At 39.9% G+C, this 21,313-nt stretch overlaps 1 protein-coding gene across 3 annotated transcripts in view; it reads right to left on the reverse strand.

Moving 5' to 3' along the window:
• Window positions 1–20,466, reverse strand: part of E2F3 (E2F transcription factor 3) — a 37,582-nt gene extending 17,116 nt beyond the window's left edge. The window contains exon 1 of one of the 3 annotated variants that reach the window (XM_058177851.1): window positions 19,969–20,466. In XM_058177851.1, coding sequence (XP_058033834.1) covers window positions 19,969–20,304 — 336 coding nt within the window. In that variant the 5' untranslated portion in view covers window positions 20,305–20,466. Of the gene's footprint in view, window positions 1–19,134; window positions 19,298–19,968 lie in introns of those variants that run through there. The other 2 variants (XM_058177852.1, XM_058177853.1) reach the window with 2 other exon arrangements.
• Between the last annotated feature and the right edge of the window lie 847 nt (window positions 20,467–21,313).

Here is a 21,313-nt window from a genome sequence, read left to right on the forward strand (position 1 = left end):
CAGGACTGGCATAGGATTTTAGATTTTATCTGGTTTTAATTTTAGTGGGTTTTATTTTTAAAGATATTTTAACTTGGGCCAAATTGAATAAGTTTTTTAAATAGTATTTTATTCTGTATTTATTATGTTTGTTCTGTTTTTATTTGGCTGTAAACCGCCCTGAGTCCTTCGGGAGAAGGGCTGTATAAAAATTTAAATAAATAAATAAATAAATAAATAAATAAATAAATAAATAAATAAATAAATAAATAAATAAATAAATAAATAAATAAATAAATAAATAAATAAATAAATAAATAAAAGGATACACTAAAGATGTGACCAAGAGAATACTAAATATTGATGGCCAAAAATAAAACCATATGTTTAACAGTAAGATATCCTAAATTTTAATTTAGTGTAAATGTATTATCTCAAATATCTCCATGTGTCTTATATTAAAGACACTGTACTTTTGCAAACATGTATACACAGAACACATACATGCACACAAAAAAAAATTGGCACCAGAATTGCTAAATCAACATATTTCTAAGAAATACCCTATTAACTCAGCTATTTGCAGCAGGAGCATTGCTTGATACATTACCAAAACTTTTATAGTTGCTTAACTTTTAGATTTTTGGCTGGCAAATGTTTTCTCACATGATAGAACTCCAATCTGGCTACTATGCTTTGTTTTAAAAATCAAACTAATTCTGTAAAACATGTAAAGGAAAGAATAGTCCTGAATTTCTTTGCCTGGAATATTGTTCTTAGACATCTGGTTAAAACAAAAACAGATTATAGGCTTCCAAGACTTATTGACTGACAAGCCATTGCTAGGCTACAACAAACAATTGCTAGATGCAACATAAAAGGTCTATGAATATTCTAATGGATGACAGGTTTTAATGTCAAATATTCTGACCAAAATCACATCCCTTAAAATTACTTTTTATAGAGTTATTTACAAATAATGGTGAAGTCTTAAGATTTTATTCAAGCATACTCAAGCAATGACATAGGTTGCGAGAGTATTCTAACAGTACAGTAAAGACAGCAAACTAAAAATGCTTCACTGAATCCTTTTCAAAGAGGCCCAGCTGTACAACTAAAACAAAGACAGTGTAGAAATGGAAAACATACCAACAGTCATCTGGAAAACATGATCATGCTAAGCACTTCAAAATTGCAAGTTCAAACTCAGTTTCCCCACTAATCAACTTGTCAGTAAACATCTTTCCGGTCATACACCCACTGATACGTGGGTTTAATTATTCCATAAGTAGAAAATGTTTACTATTTGTGAATTTCAGAAGACTTTACCCACAGACAATTCTAAATATGCTATATAACCAATCTGTTTTTGCCCAGGTATATGCATTATTATTATCCTTTAATTATAATAGAATTCTACTTCTTTCAAACAAAGCTATAATTTCTGCCTCTTCCAGAATTGATGCAAGACTTTGAGCTTTTTTGTTAGTTTGCAGTCCGGTGATATTTTCAGGGTGGGAATGATGGAAAGCAATGGAAGAATTTCAGTTTTGGAATATAGTGTTTTCTATGTGCTTTTAGAATTCACAAAGTTTAACTTCAGAACTGTTGTAGCCTGCTGAGAGGTGTATGCAGCTTTTATAATGACTCATCACTTTAGAAACACCATTGTCAGCTGTGAACTTAAAATGCAACTGCGTAATTACCACAGATAGCAGAAATCTAAGCAGCAACATCTGTAGTTGAAGATTTTATCTCTTGCAGCTCAAATATTCAACATTTTAAAATAACCAGCCATCATACTGGGATATCCTACTTATAAATTGACACTAAAAATCCCATACAACAAAATCAAATTTCCATATTGACTGGGATTCTGGGAATTTCACTTCTTTCATATCTTCTGACACCTGTTTAGGAAAGGAAGCAGAGTATTTTCACATAGGGTAGTTATCATTAGAGATACATGCCTTTTACAATAGCCAATAAGCATTTTCATTATAATTTCATATTTAAAACATATGCAGACCAATGCTACATGCAAACTGAATAAATATATGTTATGAAAATAAAATTTGCCTTATACACAAATCACGTAAGGAATATTTTGCTAAGCCAATTCAACTTTTTTCATACAAGAGCTTTTATATATATAGGTTTCAGAATCACATTTTCAGATAATACATATCAGCCAATTCTAAAATATATATGTGGATTTATTGTTCAGATATAAATTACAGTGAAGTCTTTTTAAAAAATGTTTATGAAAATGAAAGGCAGTATCCCCCCACCTCTTTAACTGAAATAGTTACATTTCAGTGGTTCACAAGCCTAAAATACTATAGTCAGTAATGTGAAAAAACCTAAAACCAAAATAACTAGTACAATTGCAGAATCTGCCTCTTAAATTTGAAGTGGTACATAAAAACACCCTAAGGATTTAAAGGCAAAAACCAATTCTATTTTATGCCTTCTAGTGTCGAGAAATGCTGAATGGCTGTTTTGTCAAAGATTTGATTCCTGAAAATTAAGTACCACTTGAATTCATTTGCAACAGTAAAATATCACCACCATTGCTCTTCTCAGTCCAAAGGGCCTTGTGATATTCCAGCATCATCATCAATGTAGAGGCGCATGGGGAATTTGTGCCGTTATTTAGGAGTACAGAAATATTGAACTGACATATAGATTAAAGTATGAAAGGGAAAGAATATTCTCTTTCAGTTCCGCATCCTTTAATGTTTTATTTCTATAATGAATCTTCTTTTATCTGCTAAATTTTGTTCAATGGCATTTTAGTGTGGATAAATTCTTTTCCACAGTTCAAACATTCACTTTAAGTAGGCAATGTTAAATTGGAACCATCTTAGTTGGTTCCAATTTATCATTGCCAAATGATAATGGTGTAATTTTCAAATACAGCATACTTTGTCTGCAGTTGTTCTTTCAGTAATCCTACAAGGCTAAGCCCTGGTTGCCCTGCCATAGCTCCCGAGTTCTGGAACATCTGACGTAACAATCCGGTACAGGATTCTTTTTCTGTTTTATTACTATTAAATAAGATCTTGGATATACTTAATCTGGCTCTTCTGCTAAGACCTGCCTGGGATGGGTGACTTTTCTGATAGAATACAATACCTGCCAGTGTAGATCTCAACTTTGTCAGAGCATCACAAGCCCACTCCCCCATGAAAAGTGGGGATCCATGGAAGGGTTGTTTTATTGTTGCTTACATTATTGAGCCCAATTTTTTTTGTTTGTTAAGTGAGACATTTGTTAAATAAGTTTTGCCCCATTTGGGGGCATTTTATTTTATTATTTATTTATTTATTTTATTATTATTTATTTTATTAGATTTCTAGACCGCCCTTCTCCCGAAGGACTCAGGGCGGTGTACAGCCAAGATAAAAATGAACAATGTACAATTAAAAATTAAATTAAAAGACTTATTATACAATTTAGCCGAAAAATTAAAATATTTAAAATCTAAAAAACCCCAATTTAAAACTTAAATAAAATTTAAATTCAAAATCTAAACAGTCTAAGAAAGCCCCACGCGAAACAACAAGTATGTTTTCAATTCGTGGCGAAAGGTCCGAAGATCAGATATTTGGCGTAAACCAGGGGGAAGTTCATTCCAAAGAGTAGGAGCCCCCACAGAGAAGGATCTTCCCCTGGGGGCCGCCAGCCGACATTGTTTGGCGGACGGCACCCTGAGAAGTCCCTCTCTGTGCGAGTGTATGGGTCGGTGGGAGGCATGAGGTAACAGCAGGCGGTCCCGTAAGTACCCAGGCCCCAAGCCATGGAGCGGTTTAAAGGTGGTAACCAAAACCTTGAAATGCACCCGAAAGGCAACAGGCAGCCAGTGCAGTCTGCGCAGGAGTGGTGTTACATGGGAGTTACGTGGAACTCCCTCTATCACCCACGCAGCTGCATTCTGGACCAACTGAAGCCTCCGAGTGCATCTCAAGGGGAGCCCCATGTAGAGAGCATTGCAATAATCCAGGCAAGAGGTAACGAGAGCATGAGTGACTGTGCATAAGGCATCCCGATCAAGGAAGGGGCGCAACTGGCGTACCAGCGAACCTGGTGAAAGGCTCTCCTGGAGACGGCCGTCAAATGATCTTCAAACGACAGCCATGCATCCAGGAGAACACCCAAGTTGCGCACTCCTTCCCTTGGGGCCAATAACTCACCCCCAACAGTCAGCTGTGGCTGCAGCTGACTGTATCGGGGTGCCGGCATCCACAGCCACTCCGTCTTGGAGGGATTGAGCTTGAGCCTGTTCCTCCCCATCCAGACCCGTACGGCCTCCAAACACCGGGATAGCACTTCGACAGCTTCGTTGGGGTGGCCCGGGGTGGAAAAGTACAGCTGAGTGTCATCAGCGTACAGCTGATATCTCACCCCGAAGCCACTGATGATCTCGCCCAACGGCTTCATATAGATGTTGAACAGGAGGGGCGAGAGAATCGACCCCTGTGGCACCCCACAAGTAAGGTGCCTCGCGGTCGACCTCTGCCCCCCTGTCAACACCGTCTGCGACCGGTCAGAGAGATAGGAGGAGAACCACCGATAAACGGTGCCTCCCACTCCCAACCCCCCTAACCGGCGCAGCAGGATACCATGGCCAATGGTATCAAAAGCCGCTGAGAGATCTAACAGGACCAGAGCAGAGGAATGACCCCTATCTCTGGCCCTCCAGAGATCATCTACCAACGCGACCAAAGCTGTCTCCGTGCTATATCCGGGTCGGAAGCCGGACTGGAACGGGTCTAGATAGACCTTTTTAAATTTTGACCTTTCTTACCATAGTTGTCAAGTGAGTCACTGCGGTTGTGAAGATAGTAATATGATTGTTAACTGAATCTGGCTTCCCCATTAACTTTCCTTGTCAGGTCGCAAAAGGGGCTCACATGACCTTGGGACACTGCAACCATCTGTCAACCCTGGAGGCCATCTTTTCTTTTGGATCTTCAGGGCTGCCACACTTAGTCTGTGGGAAACTGGGAGGGAGGTTTGCATGGAGTTGGTAGAAGTATTTAGGCATAACAACATTCTTTTTTCTGAGAGACAAAGACGTTCAGCCTGCACCTGGAGTGGCGTGACTGGGAGGGATCTCCAGTTGGGATGGTGGATTGATTGGACCATGTGATGGACATGTAGATCAGGGAAAGGGACTTTGACAGTCCTTTGAGTAGGGAAAACCTGGAAGCTTTCAGACTCGGGTTTTCCCAGATATGCCAATATGACATCTCTAATAAAATGGAACTTTGAGGAACTGCTTGCCTTGGAGTCTTCATTGGTTGGGGGTGTTACTTTGAACCCTGACATTATCATTAATACATGCCAGTTGCCAAGTGCCTGAATTTTGATCACATTGACACGAGGAGGCCGATGGTTGTGTGAAAAATGGTCATGTCAGTTTTTTCAGTGTCATTGTAACTTCAAATGGTCACTAAATGAATTGTTGTAAGTTGAAGACTACCTGTACTGAGCCTTTGCTACAGACTAGGACTAGGTATTTGTTTGATGGTGTTAAAGATATTGTTGCAGGACATCTATTGTAGAGTTCCCTTTTCTGAACCCTGCCTGTTCTGTCGCTGTCCAGTATTGTTTTTATGGTTCAGATGTTTAGCATATAATTTGCTAACCTTCAGAAGTTATAGACCTATAACTGCACAGATCATTCTATTTCTCTTTTTATAAATTATTATTATTGCCAGCCCTGTATTTTGGAATATACCAATCTGATCAATGAATATCAACAGAGATACTAGCTGAAGCCTCCTCTTGTTGGAAGTATTATTATTTCAGGCAAAAAACAATCAATAGCTGCAGCTTTGCTCATCTTAAGCAATTGGTTTACTTCTTGCACAGAGACAGGGCACCAATTTTACTCCTGGCCCAGACTGATCTCATTCTCATTTGTGTTACTACCAGAGTCCATGTAAAATATTCCCAGATTTAAAATGCCACTTGACTGACAGACTGGGAGTAGGAGGGGAGTGAATGGTTTATCTACTCTGATAATTTGCCAGAACTGAAAGAAATCTCTCTTCTTGATGCATTGAATTAATTTATGCATGTCTCCTTGTTGTTCTTTTTTTTTTTTTAGGAAGGACTTACACTGAGTGCTTAAGTTCAATAGGGAAAATATTGGCCCTCAGGAGATTGTTTAATATTTCTACTTGCAGTCTGACATAACATTTTCAGCTGTGCACAATCCTGATCAAACTATTTTTTGTTGTTTACATTCCAATTTAAGTGAGACATTAGCTAAACCATATACTGTAAATCTGAACATGCTTTTAGAGACTTGCCTAGCAAGTGCACTCAAATTTTTTAAGGTAACTCTGGCTGCCAGTCATTCTATGACCATTTTTAAATTACTTTTGTTCCATCTATTCATACCTCTGCTGTTGTTTTGCAACTATGGGGTGTTGATTGCATCTGTTCTTTCAGGTTCATAGAAGGATGACATAATTAGTATTAGGGGAGTGGTGATAGCTGCATAATTGAGAATCTACCTCTATCCACTATAGCATTTAGGAGATTACATGACAGATGGAAGGGTTGACTACTGATCTTCTCCCTGTCCCTCCCAATAAGCATATTCCGCAGTGTGATCTTCATTTAGGGAGCCATTGAGTTTTATATTAAATAAATGTCTCAAATTCTGACAATAAAATACAATTACAAAGATTAGCAAAATATACATTCATTTAAGGCATCTTAGAGGTCAGTGATGTATTATTCCATTTCCCTGTTGCCAGTATCAAATGGCAGCTTCATTACCAATATTTATGAATGCGCCCTGACTTCGTGTTCTCCTTGCCTTCCCCACAATGCTGTACCCTATGAGGAACAGCAAATTTATGTTTATTGTCAATGCAATTCCATCAGCAGAACTGGGATCAGTGGGACTGATTCTTTGGCAACAATACATACAATTCGTTTAGGATTTAAATCCAAATGGCATGTTCAGTATATTGAAGCAATGTGGAAATGTATGAGTAGAATGATAGCATAAGTAATCTTATTGAACAAAACTGAACTGCAATTATGCATATTGAGTAATAGTGCCCAAATTCTAGGTATTATCCTTTCAGTGATGTTCCATACTGGCAATAACCTGGAGAATGATTCTTTACATTCTTGTTGGGCTTCTTCCGTAGATTGTAAACAATTGAACAAATTTAAGTTATCTAAAATGGCTTCTGGAATAAAAGAGAAGCCTTTTGGGATTCTGGATACTTACCATGGCTTAGGACCTGGGTACTTACGGGACCGCCTGCTGTTACCACACGCCTCCCACCGACCCGTACGCTCCCATAGAGAGGGACTTCTCAGGGTGCCGTCCGCCAAACAATGTCGGCTGGCGGCCCCCAGGGGAAGGGCCTTCTCTGTGGGGGCTCCCACACTCTGGAACGAGCTTCCCCCGGGTTTACGCCAAATACCTGACCTTCGGACATTTCGTCGCGAACTCAAGACTCATCTTTTTATCCGCGCAGGGCTGGCTTAAATTGGGATTTTAATGTTAAATTTATTAATTTTAAACGGGGTTTTTTAGCATGGTAAATTTTAATCACTGGGCTAATTTAAATAAGTTTTTTAAATCGTATTTTAAACTTGTATATTGTATTGTCGGTTTTATTATGCCTGTACACCGCCCTGAGTCCTTCGGGAGAAGGGCGGTATAAAAATCAAATAAAATAAATAAATAAATAAATAAATACCAACTTAAAGAATTTTATTTCCTATTGACTTGTAATTTAACAACTAGAGATATACATGTATTACTATGACTCATGTTGAAACTTTGATTTTACACTTCAAGTTTCAGAATATAATTTTATGCCTATATACTGTTACTTTAAAATACATGTTCTGAGAATACAGTTTTAGACAATTTCTGGAAATTATAATATTTCAGAAAGAAGCAGAACCCTAATGAAGTGGGAATCTCAGAAACATAAACCTTGGAAAATAATACTGAATATTATAATCTCCCCCTTCCATTATATTGAAGTCACAAAACTGCATTCAACACAAGGAATTGAGAAGTTGCATCAAAAAGCAGGAGTAGCGAGAAAAGATAGTTTGGAATTTCTACATCAAAACATTTAGTTGTAAATACTTATTTGGCAAAATATCTATATGGAATGATTTTCAAAAGTGAAAAAACAGAACAAAGATAATGAAATAATAGACATCTTAAAATGAAATTTTCCTTTCACTTAAATAAATTAATTTATCTTTCAATAATAATTTCAAAATTCCAAAAGATTTTGGCATATCTCTAGGTATCACAGGCAAATGCATCTAGGAAATTTTGATTTTTCATTTCAAAGCTGACAATTTTTATAAGCTTTTAAAATTAGGAGTATTTTTTATTTGTTTCAATTGAATTTTATACTGAAAGAAAAACGTATTGTGATTAAACATAAGCACCACAACAGATACTTTTAAAAAATGATGTCTATTATACTTGAACAATAAAAACTGAGAATGGCTTTACTGGAGCTCAATAGAAGAACTAAACAAAACAGAACTTAAACAAAAGAATACTTATATCTTAAATTTATTCATCTATGATTTTGCAATCATTCATGTATGACTCGTGGATGAATTTGATCACTTCATAAACTGGTTGCAACATGAATTTGTTCACCTATATCAATCTCAGTCACCTATAGATCAATGGTGGCCTTCAAATACCATGCAACTCCCCAGTCACCTATTTTCAGCTCTAATTCTCACATAACAGTACTGAAACTGGGTAGCAACATTAAGTCTATGAACTCCAAAACGGCAGAAATGAAAGTCACACACAGAATATGGGGCAAAGCATTACTGACCCACCCATTCATCCAAGATAGCTCCTGCACCTGTTTATAGACAATTATTTTTTTGCCAGTAAATAAGTCTTGTTCTGTTTTCTTGACATACATCATAGACATATAGCTGATCTGTATGGAAACCTAAACATGTAGGTTGCATTTAGTCTCCCAGGAACAACAAAAAATTGTCTTTTTTTCTTCTTCCCTTATTTGAGGATTAGTTATGGTAGCGGGCAAATTGGGCTTAAAATTTTCATTATTTCCATTCCCATAATTAGCCAGTTTTTCAGATTTGGAGAAGTTTAAAGATTAATGCTGATGCCCGAATCTTTTACAAAGTTTAAGACATTCATTTTGCTTTTTGCAAAAAAGAAAAAAGAAAAAGGAAATTCTGAAATACACAAAAATTTCAGCCCTGCCAATTAACTGAGATCACATCATTGCTCTGCCCACTTAACACTCTCAAATAGGATAGGGGATAACAGCATACTGAAAGTACAATTTTGAAACTGTGTATCACTTCATTTGTATAGTTTTCCAAAAGTAGGAAAAGTAAGCCCTAAGGCAGCTTCTCAGACCCTTTTGGTGGCCTGGACAGCAGCCCCCCGCCCCCAAACACAACTATCAAAACTTGGTGGTATGGTTTCATGATAAGTCTATCATTTTGAAGAGTGAACCAAACTAATATTCTAATAATAAATGCAAGACTCATTATATTTTTGTGATATGGAGCACCTTTTAGATAGGAAATCTGGATATCTTAAGACAGGAAAAGTCTCACAAGCTTCAGAGCTTTATTCTCTTTCTAGCATTGATGTTACTTCCAGCAGCTGCCTTGATTTAAAGTATTTTTCCCCCCGACCAAAATCCTCATATTTAGCAAGATTTACTGAAGTAATGGGAAGCTACTACAAAAATTCCAGAAACAGAATTAACTCAAATTAAAATCAACATATCTCTGTATTCACTATGGCAAAGATTTTCTGATTTTCTAATAGCCTTCCTGTGCTATGGCACAAGGCAGTTTTCTTTTTTGATAACATAGAGGTTTGTTGCTGCCAGTTTACATAATCCAGCTCTCAAATATTATATTATTGTGGTATACACTCAGGGATATCCTCAACAAAACAATATGTATCTCATATCATTATTCAAGTTTCATCCCTTATATACAACACTGTAGGATCTGTATCTTTGCCCATTCCCTACCCATCCTATTTTCTTTCTTTAGCATCTCATCAAAATAAAACAAAAATCTTAATTTAAAGCAATACTGCATTATTTGTATGGTATTATTTTAATATCCATTTTTTCCTTCCAATTGACTTCTGCAAGAAGTTGATTTTTAAAAATGGCATTTGGTTAAACCTACTAACTGTACTTTACTTATAATCCTGAAAGAGAATTGCAAGCAGTAGATTGTGTTGCTAAATTCAGAAATAAGACTCACTTAAACAGAGTTAAATTAATCCTAAGTAATTTAGAGTTACATTAGGATTAAACACAACTTTCTCTGAACAGAAGGTTTAGCACAAGTTGTAGGTTGTATTCTGTTTTTCTTAATATATTCTATATGACCATTGGGGGTACTATCTAATGTGCTTTTGCCAAATATATTGTTGCCAATCCTAGATTATATTTTTTTAAAAATTGGATTGTATCTCATTTCCATCGCAATTACTGACACAAAAACAATTCCACCAGAAGCTTCAGGTTGCAATTTTTGGCATTATAGCCACCTAGAGTTGCAAGGGAGATATGCAGTATACAAATTTAATAATAAAATAAATACATGCTACTATTCTCTGATATATTTCAACGTAGTGTCCACAATATATATCTTGCCATTCTTTTGCATTTCCATTCTAATTACTGCCAGAAAAATCAAACTCCTCAAAATAAAAATATTATCTGCCACTTTAGATTTTCTCAGGAGATTCTGATATGATGGGATGACTTAGAAACTTCAATGACTTATGTGAATTCTTTACAGTAAAGGGTCACCCTTGCAGGAAAATTCAAAAGACAAGAAGTGAAGCTAAGTGATAATTCATAATGTGAATAAGAGCAAGCTGGGATCTACAGGCATGAGAAAGGCCACCCATGTAGGTGAAGGAATTCCAGAATCAAATAAAGAAGCCAACTGTATGGACATGGCAGAAACAATTACCCAAGTTTGGGTGCTAAAAGTTTAGCTTCTCAAATTGGACAGCAGTCCTCTAGTTACTACAAAGCATGTAGATAAGTGGTTCCCAAGGTGGGTGGTGTTGCCCCCTGGGGGGCATTGGGATAATTTAGGGGGGGGTGATAAAAGGCAAGAGGAGTGGCAGGGGGACGCTAAGAGGCAAGGAGGGTGGCAGAGGAGTGCTGGAGATGGGCCCCTCGCAGGGTGCAATTCTGCCTGGGGCTCTGTCGGCCGCCAGTCAGCTGAGCACTTCTGGTTCTGGCCCAACTCGCCCCATCACTCCTGCACCTGTGCGTACCGTATGCTGGCAGCCACACTAAGCCTTATGCATGCTGCTCTGTTTTGCCAGTGAAGTAGTTACTAAATTTTACTGAGTTTACTAAGTTAGTAGTTACTTGATACTTGAGTTCTTGATCAATGACTATCAGACTTTGAAAACCTGGTATCACTGGATCATGTTCAACAATTTTTTTGAATTAACAAAAGGTTTTTAAATTGGATGTTGAATAAATGATATATTTGTTATTGCTCTTTTCCAATTGCTCTTTTAGAAAATATATGAGATCAGATAATTAATGTAAGGTTAATGAAGAAAACAAAAGTAGGTGGCTTCTCTTTGCTTTATAGACAACAGCAATAACTTTGATAATGTTAATCATGCCAAATATATTAAGACTCTTGTCTATGTTCTAATATTTGATTATTCTAAAAAATCTTTACAATTGAATAAAAAGCTACTATGAGGTTAGAAAAACAGTGATTCAGAATAGCAAGTGAGAGAAAATAAGAATGTATATTGTTCCTATAGTTTTTTAACTTAATACAGCAAATGTTATAAGAATGTTATAAGAGTATGACAGCTGAGATTAAAAATCCAAAACAAGGATAAGTGCAATACCATTTTGTTATCCAAGTTAAAAAAATTCATTACGAAATTCTCTTTTGACTTTATATTCTTAACATGAATATTAAAGATAAAAATGTCAACCAGTATAAGTATATTAAGTAAAGTAATGTGAAGGTGATAATTTTGGGAAGGGGGAATAGCTTATGGATAGACCAGGAATAACAGTGAAGAAAAAGGAGAATAATTGTAAGGAGGAAAAGGAAATACCAATTTAAGTAAGATCATAGATGACAAGGGCATTTGGAGGATAAAGTGACAAAAAAATTAGTAATAGTTTAAACAATGATCCTCCTAGTGGCAATGTGTCTGAAAAATCTGGACATTGAGAAAAAATGGTAGGTAGTCGTCGATCTTAAATTATGGATCCAAAGATAGCATAAAGAACAGTTGGCTCATCTTGCAGCAATGCTTCCTGACGGCAATAACTAGCAAATAGAAACTTGCCTATTTTGTATATGTGATGCTAGCAGATGATGGGCTAGAATATGACTATGCTTGGCAGATATAAGGAGAACAGAAAAGGGTAATACAATGCATAAATAAACAGACCAAAAATGTATAAAACTGCCCATGATTTAGGTTATAACTCGAGGTAGGTCAAAACAGTAATTATCTATGCACTCACAAAGTCAACTTTTCTTTGAAGGCACCTAATTTTTGAAGATGTAGTACAGGGTAGTCAACCTTTTTATACCTACTGCCCACTTTTGTATCTGTTAGTAATAAAAATTTCTAACCACCACCAGTTCCATAGTAATGCGCCGTGTATCATTGTCTGTGCATGCCTCTTGCGCATTGTGGATTGGGTTGGGGGGGGCGCTGGCTACCAGCTCTGCTTGTCTGTTACAGCTGGGTGGTATGGGGGGAGCGAGCTATTCTAGGACGAGGCTCTTTCATTTGCGGTTGCACTATAGCGCCATTTAGTTTCATTTACGTAACATGAACGTTGACGTTGAGGACGTTGAGCTTGTCAATCGAAAGGTTGGCAGTTCGGCAGTTCAAATCCCTAGTGCTGCCGTGTAACGGGGTAAGCTCCCGTTACTTGTCCCAGCTTCTGCCAACCTAGCAGTTTCGAAAGCACGTAAAAATGCAAGTAGAAAAAATAGGGACCACCTTTGGTGGGAAGGTAACAGCGTTCCGTGCGCCTTTGGCGTTGAGTCATGCCGGCCATATGACCACGGAGACGTCTTCGGACAGTGTTGGCTCTTCGGCTTTGAAACGGAGATGAACACCGCCCCCTAGAGTCGGCAACGACTAGCACATATGTGCAAGGGGAACCTTTACCTTTACCTTTTTTAACATGAACTAAACTTATGCGCGGGCGATACAAATAGTATATTTTCAGAAATTTAAATTGTCACGGGGAATTTTATGAAAACCTAATGAAAATGTTTTTAAATAATGCTATGAAGTTTTTAAAAAGTTAATTAAATTAAAAAAAAGGAAAGTGCTTCAGTATCGGACAAAACCCCTACCGCCCACCATGAAAGCTGGAACGCCCACTAGTGGGTGTTAAGGACCAGGTTGACTACCACTGATGTAGTAGAACTATCCTTGCAAACTAGGCAGTCACAATATAGACTAAAGTGTTATGCAAATGCAGACATCATGGTTAGTTTATGGTCATGTGTGTAAGAAAACAGAAAAGTGAGTAAATCATGGTTAAAGTATTCATAGGTAAACATGAGAAGCCAACTGAAACTGCTTTTATTTGGGTGATTAGACTAAACTTTTCCAGTGGTACTTACAAATACTTGACTATCCGCTTTTAATCAGTCAGAAATTTTAGATTTATTTGTCTCTATACATCAAGGTTAGAGATGGGCAAAAATCCTGCTCCTTCTTTAATTTCTATGGGAAGCATTGACAGCATGAAGAACCTTTTTCATTGGGTATCTGCACCAATTTATTGCAAGCATGAACATAACCATCTGCCTGATGATCTGCAAATATGTGCTTTAGATAGCCGAAGAAGGAATCTTCTGCAAAATGTACAATAGCTCTCCTCTTCCCCCACTTTTAGGTCAATGATGTATCACAGATGACTAATTTTGATATTGCTGATCTGCTTGTATCTATGTATTGTGTAGTTGTCTGCAAAGCTGACATTTTAAAATCTTAAGCAGAATTTTTTTGATGGCAATAATTTCCCACCATATATCATTTAAATTAGAAAAATGCATATTGTTGAGATTGTAATCAGAACTTTTCTTGATCTGAGGAAATATAAGCTAGATACTTTAACATTTGAAACTGTCACACCACTTTGGTAGATGTTTGCTTTAATTCATCCATGTGAATTCTAACATACACCCTTGAATGTCCCCTCTGTTCCTCATCTATCAAGTAATATGCATATAGAATCCCATTTTTTCATGGACATGTGTTTGGCATTTATGTTCACATACATTTTCCAGCATCTATGCATCTAGAAACAAGTAAAGTAACAACTAGCAGTCAGCACGGGTTTGATATTGTGGACATAATATACTTAGATTTCAGAAAGGCATTTGACAAAGTAGACCACAACCTACTTCTTGGTAAGATAGAAAAAAGTGGGATAGATAGCATCACCACTAGATGGATTCGCAACTGGCTGACAAACTGTACTCAATGAGTAGTCATTAATGTCTACATCTACATGGAGGGAAGTAAGCAGTGGAGTACCACAAAGTTCCGTCTTAGGTCCAGTACTCTTCAATAAGTTCATAAATGACTTAGATGAGGGAATAGAAGGGGAACTTACTAAATTTGCAGATGATACTAAGCTGGCAGGAATAGCTAACACCCTAGAAGATAGGCTCAAGATCCAGATGGATCTTGACAGCCTTGAACACTGGGACCTATCTAATAAAATAAAATTCAATGTAGAGAAAAAGTAAAGTCCTACACTTAGGCAAGAAAAAGCAAAAGTACACATATAGACTAGGTGAAACCAGGCTTAATAAGAGTAACTGTGAGAGGGATATTGGAGTCTTAATGGACAACCAGTTAAATACGAGCCAGCAGCAACAGCCAAAAGATCCAATGAAATCTTAAATTGCATTAACAGAGGGATACAATCAAGATCAAGTAAGGTACTAATACCACTCTATAAAGCCTTAGATAGACCACACCTAGAGTTCTGCATACAGTTTTGGTCACCACACTATAAAAAAGATGTTGAGATTCTAGAAAAAGTGCAGAAAAGAACAAGCAGGATGATTAGGGGACTGGAGACTGGACAAATGGAGAATGGTTACAGGAACTGGGCATGGCTAGTCTAATGAAGAGAAGGATCAGGGGAAATATGATAGTAGTCTTCCAATATTTGAGAGGCTGCCACAGAGAGGAAGGGGTCAAGCTATTTTCTAAAGCACCTGTAGGCCAGACAAGGAATAATGGATGGAAACAAGGAGAGATTTAACCTGGAAATAAAGAGAAATTTTCTGACAGTGAGAACAATCAATCAGTGGAACAGCTTGCCTTCGGAAGTTGTGGGAGCTTCATCACTTGAGACTTTCAAGAAGAGACTGGACTGCCATTTGTCAGAAATGGTGTATAGTCTCCTGCTTGGGGGGGGGGGGTTGGACTAGATGACCTACAAGTCCCTTCCAACTCTGTTAATCTGAAATCCAAATCTCTAGAGCAGAAAGTCAACCTGAAGCAGTTGCTAAAAATATGGAAGGACCAAATATTCAGTTATTTTTCTTACTGCATATAAATACATACAACAAAGATAGCAAGATAGAAAAGTAATGCCCTAGTTAATATGCAGGTAGTCCACAGGTGTCAAATTGTCAGCCCGCAGGCTGGATGCTTCACATGCAGACCAGGCCCATCCCAGTTCTGCAAAGGGGAAAAAACGCCACGATATATCACATGATGGCAACATGATGCCGCAAGTTTGATGCCTGTGAGATAGTCCTTGAATTAGGATTGTAATTGAGCCCACAATTTTAGTCATAAATTGTGATAATTGTAAAGTAGGTGATCACTTGACTGTACCCAATTTTACAACCTTTTATGCAACAGGTAAGTGGTCATTAAGCCAACCCATTGTTTGTTATGGGGCAGTTTTGGGGAATAGACGGGTCATTTTCAGGATCTGTCATAACTTCAAACAATTTTGAGGACTACCTGTACTTCATTTTAGTGAGGCTGCTGTTCTTTGTTTCTTGGTATAAAGGTAAAGATAAGTTTTCCCAGGCCAGTTGTATCCAACTCAGGGAGTTGTACTAATCTCCATTTCTTAGCTGAGGAAGCCAATGTTGTCTGAAGACATTTCCGCGGTCATGGCCAGTATGACAATACACCAAGGCACACAGAAGGCTGTTACTTTCCCACCAAAGTGGTACCTATTTATCTACTTATATTTGCATGCTTTCAAACTACTAGGTGGCAAGAGTTGGGGCAAGTAACAGGAGCTCACCCCGTTGTGTGGTGCTCGGACCTTGAACCTGGACTGTCAGCTTTCCAATCAACAAGACCACCGCCATAACTGCTGAGTCATTGGGGCCCTCTGTTTCTTGGTATATGTAATTCAAACTCAGCTGTGTACAGATTTTTCTTGACACTGAGAGGGGTCCTTCAAGGGCACCTTGAAAGCTGCAATTGCAAACTACGACTAAAACTGCTTTATTTATTTGTGTGATTTATATGGTCATTGATCTTACACAGGTGACTCTGGATAGTGTACAAAAATTAAGAACAAAAATACCTCACAACGCATAACCCCGATGCCCAAGGATAAACAAACGAACTAGCACAGCAACAGTAACAGAGCTGATCTAAATTCCTGAGCCAAAGGCTTGGAGAAACAGCCATGTATTCAATGCAAAACAGGGTGCAGGCCATCTGAATCTCTGGAGGGAATGCTGTTCCATAGGGCAGGTGCTCCTACTGAGAAGGTATGACTTCAGGGCTCAAGATACTGTTTGATAGAAGAGATTTAGAACATTTCTGTTCTATTAGATCTGGTGAGATGAACAGAGATGGAGAAAAAGCAATCCTGCAAATAATTTCCCATCTCATTCTAAACACACTGGAACTATAATGGGATACCAGGTATGGAAATCCCAATATATATGGGAAACATCAAGTTGGATAAGGATATCTTACTCTTCATTACGGGACCTAAATTATCATGGCAATCATGATGATTAGAAATACAGTATGTCTGAACAGAAGGAACACTGCAACATAATTGTACACTTGCTTAATACTGTAATTTTAATAGCTCAGTTTAGGACCCTGCCATAAGAATATAAAATGACTATTCTTTAATTTAAAAAAAGATCTGCACAAACCCCATTATTAGAAACAGATATCCTAAGCAGATGGTCATCTGTTATTCAACAGATTTAAGTTCATACATCCACTATGTCATGAGTTGTTTAAATCATAACTTGTGAATATAAAAGTGAATCTCACACTAAACCATTCATGGATGCATAATGTGCATCCTTCCAGATGTTGCTGTAACTAGCACAGCCAGTAGAAAGAAGTTTTGATTCAGTAACATCTGAAAGTCTCCATATTAGGATCCGATGCAACACAGTTTATTATAAAATTGGAACATGGATTAATACAAAGTACTTTTATTGAACCAATAAATATTATTCGGAAACAGAGTTGGGGGGACAATTTTCTAGTATTTGACACAATTTAGATATATTTAGAATTATTAGCATAACTCTGATTGTGCCATCAGGGTTTTCTTTCATATCACATCTCTAACCCATATACAGAAATGCACTTCATACTTTTTAGGACAGAAATTTAAATCACTGCTCTCTTGTTTTCATTTTTCTATTTTTACTGTTTCATATTTTCATTCTTCTTATTACAAAAACGTAAAACTGAATATACATTTTTTAAAAAAGATGCTAATATAACCCTAATTGCTTTAATTGGTTTTAAGTAAGACAGTTTCAATAAAGTGTCAACTATGACACAAACAATGTATGATTTGTTTTTGCTCTTGCTCTATACAGTAGTCTGGCTACAAGCCTTCTCTAGAGTGAATTTCCCTAGCCAAGACAAGCCAATCAGATACAATTAAAAAACCAGTCATATGGGGGCACAGAGAATGGCTCAAAAGGTAAACCATAAGAAATAGCTGATCATTTAAACATATATTACGAGGGGAAAAAGAAAAAGGAATGCAAAGGCCCACGACCAAAAGCATATGCTTGCTGCGAAGAAGCTTTGCAGAATAAATCTGTGTAGCCTTCTGACTCTACCTCTAAGCCTCGCCAGAAAATGTTTCTGAGCAAGGCCCAAGATGGGATGGCCTAGAATTCAAGACCACAGCTATTCTCTTCATTTTGTTTTGCTTACCTATATTGCCTCCCACTTGTCCAAAGCAGAAACCTTTACTTTCTTTCTGTCTTCCCCTGTATCTCCATTCCGCGCTTTTATCCAAATGTTCATTTCAGCTTCTGAGCTGTCTACCAAGTCGGATGACAAGTGCATTTGTTTACAACAAGCAGGAATTGGTGGGGGTGGGGGGGAGAGAAGAGCCTCCAAGAACCATTTCGGAAAAGAGCAGAGGGCACCAGGAGTGAAATTATTCCACAACACCCAAACATTCTCACACTTCTTAGTTTAACCCAACAGGGTTTTCCAACTAATCCTCCCACCTCCACCCACAAACACCCCCCAGTTAGCCTTTGCTCTCCTCAGGGTAACAGCCAAGACATAATCAAATTATACTTAGCAGGAAAAGTGGTGGGGGAGAAGTTGAAAGTTGAGGAACAAGAAAGGGAAGATTTCATTTGGAAGCCTAGCCACCTCAACCCCACCCAAACCCAAAGACATTTCAAATGTATAGTATAAGCAGGCAGGCAAAACGGTGGCTGCTGGCCTGAAGCAGTTACTCCTCGAACCGGCCAACTTTGAGAGAGCCATCTCCAGTGACAGCAGAAACGCCAGAACTCAACTCCAGAGGAAAACATGAGGGGGGGGGAAGTGCGGGGGTTTCCATAACGGTAATTTTAGCAGAAAGGATACCAGGGGCCACGAGGGGACACTTTGGGGGTGTGGGGGGGGAAACTTAGTACCCCCAACTTCACATCCCCTCCCCGGAAACAGTAGAGGGAAGCCTTCCCTTGAGGGAAATTTCTGTTGGGCGAGTGGAATCTGCTCACTTCGGCGAGCGACTGTTGCAGGCAGCACCTTAACTGCCCCCCCCTCCACTCCCACGAGCCCCCCCCCACTCCCACGCTTCCCTAACCTACCTGCTGCAGGGGCATTTCCAAAGCCTTAACAATGCCCCCCCCTCCCCTTCCCGACAGCTCCAAGAGTTGAGAATCGGGAAGGGCCGCGTGTCTGTGGGCGAGAGAGGCGGCGAGGCGGGCACAGGCGCGCACCCTGTTGTGTTATGTGTGCAGTTCTGTGTGGTTGCTCAGGCCAGAGGAAGGCTCTGGTGTGTCCCCCCTCCCCCCCGCTCGGATCAGCGCCCCCTCCTTCCCTCTCTCTCTCTCCCTCCTTCGCCCGGCTCCCAGTCACAAACGCGGCCTCGGCGCACGTGTGCGAAACGTCACCACCGAGTCCGGGGTGAAGCGAAAAAGCGACCAGCGGGACAGAGAACCTTCCTCTTCCCCACGGCCATGCTGCCTGTTCAGACCCTCATCCCCCACCGCCGGGGAGTGGAGGGTTGAAACTCGGCCGACCTTCTGGCGCATTCACACGAACCACGCCGCCAGATCCTTAGTTCTCCCGTGCCAGGGCGCTGCTTGCAACGCCGGCCTCTTTGTTCCTGCCTTAAGGCAAGGGAAAGAGACTACCCACCTCCCCCAGTAATCCCCCCCACCCACTTTAATCAGAGGACAACTACCACCCTCGAGGTTTACTTCGATCAGTTGGGGACGCCCTACTTGTGCCAAATGCCTCCCGGCTGCCTGGCCATGGTGGCTTCCCGCCGGGGGAAAAGGAAAGAAAAAAAGATAAAAGTTTATGGCACTGGGGAGAGACGTCGCATATAAAAGGCACCCTTCATTCAGGGAACGCACCCCCGTCCCGCAGCGCAGAAAAAGAAACTCAGCCCCCAGAGACCGGGAAGGAGGAATTACCAGGGATCGGCCTCCGCTTTCACTGGCGGGATGCACCAGCACCACCCGTCCGGCGGGCCCGTGCGGGGTGCAGCACAAGGAGGTGCCTCCGCCGCTCACGAGACTAGGCCGAGCGCCCTCCGCCGCGCCACAATCAGCCCCGGGAAAGCTGGAGCCCCAAGTCGCCCCCAGCGCGGATGCCCCGGAACTGCTGTGCAACTGAATGAAAGCGCTGGTGGCAGCAGCAGGAGCGAAACGAGCTGGGAGGCTGACGGCAACCGCGGGGCTCCCTCCGGAATCCATGGGAGGCGAAACCGACCAAGCCGGGAGGCCGTGCGGGTGCAGTCCCCTTCGCATCCTTCTTGGGTGGATCTGCACCCGGAGCCGAGTCTCCTCCCACCCCTTTTGCTCGCCACCCCTTCCCCCCGGGCCTTCCCGAGTCTTTAGCTACTTAAGGCCCGGACCCGGCTCGAAATGGTCCAGGCTGCGGATCCCGGGGAAGGGTCCAGCTTTAGGAGACGACGTTGCTAAGGCGAAGGAGCCCGCATTACGGGCAGATGCAGCGGATGGATTTTGCGGCCACTCCCGCTGTGTGGGGCTAGCTGGAAAATGGCTCCAGGAAGCAGCGGCAGCTGCCGCTGACAATGAATAAAGAGAAGGGAGAAGGGTTACGCGCCAAGAGCCTCCCGCGAAACTCAGATTTCCCGCTCGCTTTTCAAACCAGATTTGCATAGCCCCGCCCTTTCAGCGTGCAGAGCCTGGATCGTGAACTCATTGGTCTACTCCCTCTGCCAGGTCTCCCAATCGGGAAAGTCTTGAACACTTTGCCAGTTTCTCATTGGATCGTAAATGCACGGGGTTGCCCTGTTTTGCATTGACCTTGCCGATTGGTTGATTAGTTGGGGGATTCCCTTTCGAGATGCCGGGATTCCGGACTTTTAAAGCTCAGCCTCCCACCGTTCGTCTCTATTCCTTTCCGAACTTTTCTCCTGCTTTACCGGTTTGCACGCAAAATGAGTCTCAGATGTGGAACTGAACTCAATGGATTGCTGCGGTATTAAAAACAAAATCGCCGATATCCAAACTACGATTCGGAAGAAATTAAACTGGAACGGCTGCCTGAAGAATATTGTTTATAATTTATGCCATAATTAAACTTTTAATGACCAACAAGACTTACCCCTCCCTTTCCTTTGGTCATCTGATAGGTATCTGATCGTTGTCGGTAGAACACTAAAAACTTTCGACTGCTAATAGAAGAAACAAAATTATCCCCTGGAAGTACAAATTCAAATTATATTGCTTAAGTGACTAAGCATTAAAAAAAAACTCATTTTGTTTGGAAGATCTGTGAACAAATTGCTTT

This window comes from Ahaetulla prasina, chromosome 3 (genome assembly GCF_028640845.1).
Source record: "Ahaetulla prasina isolate Xishuangbanna chromosome 3, ASM2864084v1, whole genome shotgun sequence".
In the NCBI taxonomy this organism is placed as follows: domain Eukaryota; kingdom Metazoa; phylum Chordata; class Lepidosauria; order Squamata; family Colubridae; genus Ahaetulla; species Ahaetulla prasina.